Source organism: Hipposideros armiger, unplaced genomic scaffold (genome assembly GCF_001890085.2).
Source record: "Hipposideros armiger isolate ML-2016 unplaced genomic scaffold, ASM189008v1 scaffold_73, whole genome shotgun sequence".
Classification (NCBI taxonomy): domain Eukaryota; kingdom Metazoa; phylum Chordata; class Mammalia; order Chiroptera; family Hipposideridae; genus Hipposideros; species Hipposideros armiger.
Window position 1 is genome coordinate 614,230 of NW_017731423.1, and position 8,214 is coordinate 622,443.

Here is an 8,214-nt window from a genome sequence, read left to right on the forward strand (position 1 = left end):
GGACAAGCTAATGGTTGGGAGTTTTGACAGTGATGAGGAGTTGTATGAATTTTATGATGAATAAAACTTGAGTTCAATAACTTTATGTAACACATTTGTTTTCAAATTTCAGGCCCCCAAATTAAGGTGCGTCCTTGCATGGGAGCATCTTATACATGGGGAAATATGGTAGTTAGCCCTCTGGATCCTCTGCAGAGTCAACTATGGATCAAAAATATTAGGGAAAAAAAATTCCAGAAAATTGATCTCTAAACAATACAGTATAAGAACTATTTTACATAGCATTTATATTGTATTAGGTATTATAAGTAATCTGGAGATTTAAAGTAAAGTATATTAAAAGGATTTGCGTAGGTTATATGCAAATTCTGTGTCATTTTATATAAGGGACTTGAACATGGAGTCCTGGAACCAGTCCACCTCAGATACCAGGAACAACTACATTTCATAAATGGCAGTGGTGGTGGCATTGGCAGTGATAAGGAATATGATGATGATGTTTGAAGAAGTAGATGGTACGATCTTATGGCTTCTTAAATATACCTCTTAATATTATTACTTTTATACTCTATCCTTTTTGGGAGCTAATTAAGAAAAATATGAAGTTAATAAGTATACCAGAAGGGAGGTTTCAAATGTATTTTATAGAAACAAACAACTTCAATAATTCAGGCAGGTTATAATTATCTTTCTTCTTTTTTTTCAAGTAAAGAATTCTTGGGCAAATATTCCTGAATGACATAAAATGGAGGTTCTAATTTCAATTCATTATTGGTAGGGGAAAGTAGTAGAGAAAGATTTAAGATTGTGTAGTTCAGCCAAGTATTGACAACATCTATTTTATTTTGCTATGGTGAAACATTGAGGTGCTGCTAATTTGCTTTCTAAATCATATAATTGTAAAGTTATAGAATTTGAGATTTGGTAGGAAATTGGAAATCATTATGTTTTCATTTTCCTACTCCCACCCTGTTTCAGAGATAGGAATCTGAGGCCTAGAGAGCTGCAAATTGTTTTACTATAATGTCAAAGTTAATGATGGAGTGAGTTTTCCTTTTCACTATACCATGTTAAAGTTGTACTGCCAACTATTTAAAAGAAAGAAATATGCACTTTCTAATCCTGATAGAGGATTTAGGTTTATAAACCTCTAATAGATGAGTAAAATAAATATACTTAATTATATTCAGTTTAATATCTTTTTATATCTAGTATCTTTAAATATTCTCTCCTATATCTAATACCCTCTACATTCTGAGTTTAGTTAGTAATTTCAGTTTCTGAAGTTGTAACTTGTTAAATTAAGAAATGTTAAGGGCCGGCCGAGTGGCACTTTGGTTAAGAGTTGGCTTGGGATGCCAACTCTGAGCAGAAGGACCCCAGTTCAGATCCAACATGAGGGCCAGTGATGGTGCGCCCTCTACAGCTAAGATGGTGAACATCAGCTCTACCTGGAGCTGGGCAGCCGTGAGTTGCCGGTGACGGTGTAGGCTGCAGTGGGGCTGGCCGGCAGCGGGCGTGAGCTTTCGTGAGCCGCTGTGAACCGCCCGGGAAAAGCGCAATGATAATACCAACATGGGCCAGTGAAGCGATGTCCCCCACAACTAGACTGAAGAACAAAAGGACAGCAACTTGTCTGTTCCCCTCCCCAATTCCCCAACGCTGTTCCCCTCCCACAATTCCCCAATAAAANAACAGACAAGTTGCTATCCTTTTGTTCTTCAGTCTAGTTGTGGAGGACATTGCTTCACTGGCCCAAGTTGGCACCATCATTGCGCTCTTCCTGGGCAAGGCAGATCAGTCGCTGGCTTCTGGACGGCTGCTCACTGTGGCTGCTGGCTGCTCACGCTGGCTGCTGGCTACACATGGTAACCCATGGCAACCCACTGCAGCAGGGGCTGCAGCCTAGCTGTTGCCGGAGACTCATGGCAGCCCAGCTCCAGGTTGAGCTGTTGTTCAGCATCTTAGCTGTAGAGGGCAGTGTCATTGGCCCTCATATGTGGAATCCGAACCGGGGCCCTCTGGCGTCCCAAGCCAGCTCTTAACCAACGTGCCACTTGGCTGGCCCCCTAAAATCTTTATAAATTTGACAATACGTATATTTTCTAAAACCTTGGTATAGGGGTATCCCATTGTTGTCTCCAGGTATAGATTACACTCTAATCCTGAGGAATCTGGTTAATGGAGTTTGATTTTAGGCATTCCTTGAAATTTCAGGCCAAACTTGACTGTGTTAAGGTGTCAGATGGGAACACTTCATTTTAATTTACTAAAAAATATTCTTCCTTGAAAATCTAGTGGTGCCTATAAACAACCTGGAGAACTTAGGTCTATGGTGTTGTCTGGCTTCTCTGTTCACCAAGCTGTGTTTGTCCAGGTAGCTGAACTTGACTGCAGACTCACTTTTTGTCTAGGGTAAGACTGGACTAGTGTGGGTTACAATATGCCAAGTTCTATTGGATTTAATTCTTTTAGTATTGGTTTTTATATTTTGGAAGGTAAAGTTGGCATTTTGGAGGGAAACCATTCATATATCCATGTGAATCATACATCATATAATTCTATCATAACTATCACTGGTTCTTTACCTTTTTTTCAGGCTTTAAAAAATTCCAGTTTTTCTTCGTTAATCTTATTTTTCAGTCCTTCCCCATTTATTTTCTTTCAGACATCTCTTGAGCAGCCACAATTAACAATTTATATAATGCTTCAAATTTAGAGCCATAGTATATATGTATCCTTTTAAACAGTATGTTTATAGTTATGATATATTTACTTATGACATATTAGCAGAATTTGTGGTTATAGTACCTAAACTTGAATATTAATTCGTCTTATTCATTTTTTAAATATTCACTTTCAGGGGATTAGGGGGCTTATTTATAGGCAGAATGATTCACATCATAGTTCATTTTTATTTCCTCTTATTGACTAGAGGCAAGACTAAGAATTTCTATTTCTATAACCATGTTTATTATACATATTTTATTAAAAACTTATTCCCTCTAGCCTTATTTTACCTTTTTAAATCAATAGGTTAAAAAAAATCATTTGTGAGCTCATAAAAAGGAATTTTTGACTGTTTCTTAGAGGTTTTATTTGTATTTTTTTCCCCTAATGCCTAAAGATCATATTGATATTCCACCTGTGATTATATTGATATTATTATTGATGACTTGTGGTACATTTAAAATTTTGTAGACAGACGTCTTTTCAAGTACAAAACCTCAAGAAGAACAGAAGAAAAGTCTGGTGGAAAAAAACACAGCAAACTCACTTTCAGAATCTACGGCCATCACATATTTTTTATTCCAAGAAAAGAAGATTTCTTTGGTAAGTATTACTTTCAAAGTTAGAGGGAATTTTAAAATGTATCTAAATGTGTTTTATCAGCTTTTCAATATTAAAGTTGTGATGGGGTTAATTTCTTCTAACTCTACACTATTTTATATCACTTCATTTTATATTTAATTTTAGAACAGAATGCCATTTTCTTCTTCTGCTAAGCTTACCTCTGTCAATTAAGTAAAAACAGCAAATAGTTTGACCATGATTATCTTATAGAGATTGTATCAGAGGTACTGATAAACACATATATAGTTTAGGGATATTATTAGAGCAGTGTATTTTAAGACTGTTTAAAACAATCAGATTAGTAGTTAAAAAGCTATTAGTATGTAAAAAAAAGGAAGATGCAGAACAGTGTGAAAAACAAACATATAAATGTGTATATGCATGCTTGTATACTCACCCTTGTGTATGTATATAGAAACGCATAGACTATCTATCTCTGGAAGGATGTCGAAGAAGCTACAAATAAGAAAAACAACAGTTTGCTTTTCATTCTTTATCCTCTAGTACTACTCTGTTTTTTTAACTATATCTGATGCTCTTTGGAAAAAATCTTATTCCTGTGAAAAATGGCCATACTTAATGTTTCTTCATTGTCCTGGCATAAATCATTAAGGCTGTTGAGTATTTTTTAATATACAAAATGGAGAGTATATCTTAGTGGACTAGAGACAGAATGAAGCTTCCACTTAAATTTAACTAACTTGAATTTCCTATCTTCTCTGAAATGAAATTGATTTGGAACAGGCTATGTGGTCCAATGCCTACTTTTCCTATTCTGTGTCTCTGTCCACTAGGCCACATTACACACTTTTTATTTTGGTTAAGGTACAAATAAATAAGAATAGTTTATAGCTTGTCTTGATTACTTAATAGATGTTCTAATTAGATAGTCAAATTCCTTAAAAGTACATTACACAGGAAACCATTGTACTATTTTTGAAACAAATTACATGATAAATAGGAATTTAAGTTTAGTCTTTTAAATAGTAACTTAAATGTACATGTTAAATATGCTTTTGTGTGTGTGTGTGTATAAAATTCGACCATATATATATATATATATATATATATATATATATATATATATATATGGTATAACTAAATATAGTTCCTCAGAAAATTTTGCGTGGCCTCCAAATTTTCTGAATAAAGTGCATGGTAGTTAGTACTCAGCCATGATATGAGGTTTCATGTATTATGTTACATATTCATGGTTAAAAATTTGAAGAATAGTATATCTTCATTTATGTATTTTCCTAATATTTGGTTGTATATTATTGTGTAATATCATGGTGTAATTATCTCTGCCTCCCAGGAGCCTGAGAGGATCTTGCCAGTTAACCGCAAAGTTAAACATGCCTAAGGACTAATTAATCAGGGGCAATAATACAATTAGTTTTAGGTAATTCGATGCCTGGTATCAAATAACCCTGATATGCACACATGGTGCACACTGTCTAGTAGAAAAGACTAGACATTTAATGAAAGTAATTTAAAACCTACCTTTGAAGGATGAAAATATTGCTTTAAGTGCTCTCTTTTATGAAAATATCAACATTCACATAAATACAGTCCAAGTTCAGACTTTCAAGATGTGTTAAGAGTAGCATGAAATAATTTAGATTGAGTTACTAAATTCTCTGAGCGTTTAAAAGAATGTTTTATCTAACACATATCTTAAATGGATTTGGAACTACATTTGTTTAAAAAGCTGCATAAATATGTAACATTGTCCTAAATTTAACACAATTCATGTTAAATTCAATACTAGGCAAATGATAACAGCCCTTGTGAAATTGTGGTGATTTTTATTTTATGAATAGGTCCAATTTAAAACACCTGTTATAGTCTTCTCAAGAACCTTTTATAGAATGCATCTGGAGCCAATGTTATCACTAAGCATTTTAGGGTTTGTCTTCTTGGAAATTCATGTAACTAAAATGCCATGTTGTAAGTATATAGGATATTGGATTACAGTTTACTGTATTTTCAAAAGGTTGTGGCAATTTTTAGGCTTACATACCATGACTCACTACTTTCTGCCACTAATAGATTTTTAAAGTGAATAATTGCAGAGGGATGAGGATTCATTTTTTAGCTAATGCTGAGTGATTTTGTTTTATTCAGCATATCAAGTATAAAAGGTAGAACCTATGGAGTTCTATAATGTGGGTAGTTTTAAAGACATAGTTAAAATGAAAATTTTAAGTGAAGGTTTAATACATTATTTATTTCTCAGTGAACCTTTTATTACCCAAAGGTTTCGGACACTTTATTTGGATACTGTATAGTAGAAACTTGAAAACACTCATTGGTCGTTTTGCTGCTATTTCTCTAGGCAAGTGTAGCTGAGAATAGGAATCTGCCTCTCACAGAGGTTGGCATGCACTTATCTCAAGCGGTGAAAGCTGGCTACCCACTCGACATGGAGCGAGCAGGCCTGACTCCAGAGGTTCAGAAGATTATTACGGATGTTATCCGAAACCCTCCCATCAACTCAGGTGATCAACATGACCCTGGTCTGCAGCCTTAATAACTTGAGTCATTGAACCTAAGTGAAGTAAACAAGTAGTTCATTAATATTTTTCACCTTAACAACATCAACCCTTTATGCTACTTTGAAACCTTTACTTTTGTAATGCTTTTTATTGTTTTAGGAAAGAACAATATTTCTTCCCACTGTCACTTAGGGGAAAGTCTGAGTCAAATTCTTGTTTTTCTTTTCAGCTTCAGATTACAATTTACACTCATCCTAAAGCAGTGTACTTTCATCCTTTTCCAATTTCTACCACATCACTTGAAAAAAAAAAAAAACAGTTTATTCTATATTCATTCCCCAAAATTATTGACTCCTACTTTTTCCCTCTTTCTGATTCCTTGTCACTGGTTTCACTTACATAGCCTTTCTAACTGTTACAGTCAGTGATAGCTGTCACTGTGACACTGAAGGTAGACCAAGTTCTCTAGGCCCCTCGTAGAAGGGTTTCCTCTTGTCACTTTGCTGCAGAACCTCAGCTGTGCTCATGGAAATCAAGCCCCTTTGCTTGCCCTGCAGAAATTTTTTAATATGCCTATTTAAAAATTATAATTCATTGTTTTACAGAAGTAAAGATGAGGTACATTTAGAGGATTTTTACTCCTAAATATACAAATATAAGCTGGGTGTGTTATATAACTCAATTAACCTGATAAATTTTTTCAGACTGTTAGGACAGAGCCATGGACAAAGAAGAAGCCTTCTCTCCAAAGTTGCAGTGCAAATAATTAAATGAAATAATTAAAATTTTCATTACCTCAAATTCTTCCCCACTTAGGAACAACTATATAGGTTCCCCCAAAATTTGGAGATAAGGGAAATAAAATCACCATTTGAAAGTACAATTTGATTTCCATTGTAGACCTGTCATATCAAAGATATTCAAGTCACCTTAACAGGCAGCCTTAATTCTAGGCAAGACTTGATTGAAGATCTAAAGAAAGGACACCTCCATCACTTTGATTGATCACCCATCCTAGGAAAAAGAGAGACACGGAGGCGAGTTTGGGCACTAGTCATCTAAGTTAATTGCAGGGAACTAAAGTTTTTCTTTTTTCCTATACCATGCTGAAGTTGTATTACCAACTATTTAAAAGAAAGAAATACGTAATGTCTAATCCTGGCCAATGAGACTTCAAGTATATTAAGGGCTTGTTGAAAGTTATGTCAAGATCTTATTTGAGGAAAACACGTTAACAACGAATTCTGCTTCTCTCTCACTTCTTGGCTTTCTGTTTATCATTTGATTTCCATTGTAGACCTGTCTGTAGGGAAAGTATGCAGTAGCCTGCCAATCTGGGTACTTATCTATGTGATAATTGTGAATTCATAATTGTAAATTAATAAATTAGCACTCTGTGAGTTTGGTTAATGTGGATCTGTTAAGGTTAAATTAGGTTTCCAAATCTGAAATCTGAGGGCCCAGTCCTGGACCGTGATAAAATATCCAGGGTAAGTTAGCTGTGAGTCATGCTATGAGAAAGCTAGCCAGCTCTCCTGGTCCCATTCCAGTTTTCCTACTTCAGCAGCCATTTTACTAGAAATTAAGGCGGAGGAGGAAGGAAAACACTAATTACTTTGTAGGATTAGAATTGTGATGATATAAAACCCCTCTTTCTCCAATGCAAAATGAAATAGTCAGAGATTTCGATGCCTTCTTGATTTTAATCCTCTGGAATTATTTTTTTCTTTTTATATGTATTGCCTCTCAGAACGCAGAGAAATGCGTGTCTTTGATGAGCTGTTGAATGGTAGGCAGTATTCTCTGAAAGAGTTCGTGCAGTTTTTTTCCTATTGACAATCATGTTTGCTATCATTTGGCTGTGTTCCTCAACTCCTGAAGACGGATGATGGATAGGTGTTAGCCTAGTCAGTAAGAGCAAGGCCCCGGTAACAGCTGACCTGTTTTAGATTTTGGCTCTACCGTTACCTGGGGCAAATTACCCAATCTTCCTAAGCTTCAGTTGTCTCCTCTCCAGAACATGGAGGGATAATATTGTCTCTCTTACAAGATTGTGAGAAGTAATTAGATACTGCACAGAGTGCCCTGGCACCTGGTAAGTGCTGTATTTCTCCATGTATAAGATGCACCCTTTTTCGAAAAATTTGGGCTCTAAAAACTGGGTGCATCTTATGCAGTGGTTGTAGATAATTGTCAAGTCATTTAAGAAGTGTGGCATTTCAAATGCCAAAGATGGAACTGAGGACGAGGCAATATATGAAGACATTGATTTGTCATCAGACACAGATGAGGACAAGCTAATGGTTGGGAGTTTTGACAGTGATGAGGAGTTGTATGAATTTTATGATGAATAAAACTTGAG

The 8,214-nt window shown here is 35.3% G+C and overlaps 1 protein-coding gene across 3 annotated transcripts in view; it reads left to right on the forward strand.

Annotated features, from left to right (window-relative positions):
• The window catches only part of WRN (WRN RecQ like helicase), a 138,767-nt gene that overhangs the window by 118,339 nt on the left and 12,214 nt on the right, over positions 1–8,214 (forward strand). For all 3 annotated transcript variants that reach the window (XM_019642884.1, XM_019642885.1, XM_019642887.1), the window contains exons 31-32: positions 3,202–3,333; positions 5,693–5,855. In XM_019642884.1, the coding sequence (XP_019498429.1) occupies positions 3,202–3,333; positions 5,693–5,855 (295 nt within the window). The remainder of the gene's footprint in view (positions 1–3,201; positions 3,334–5,692; positions 5,856–8,214) is intronic.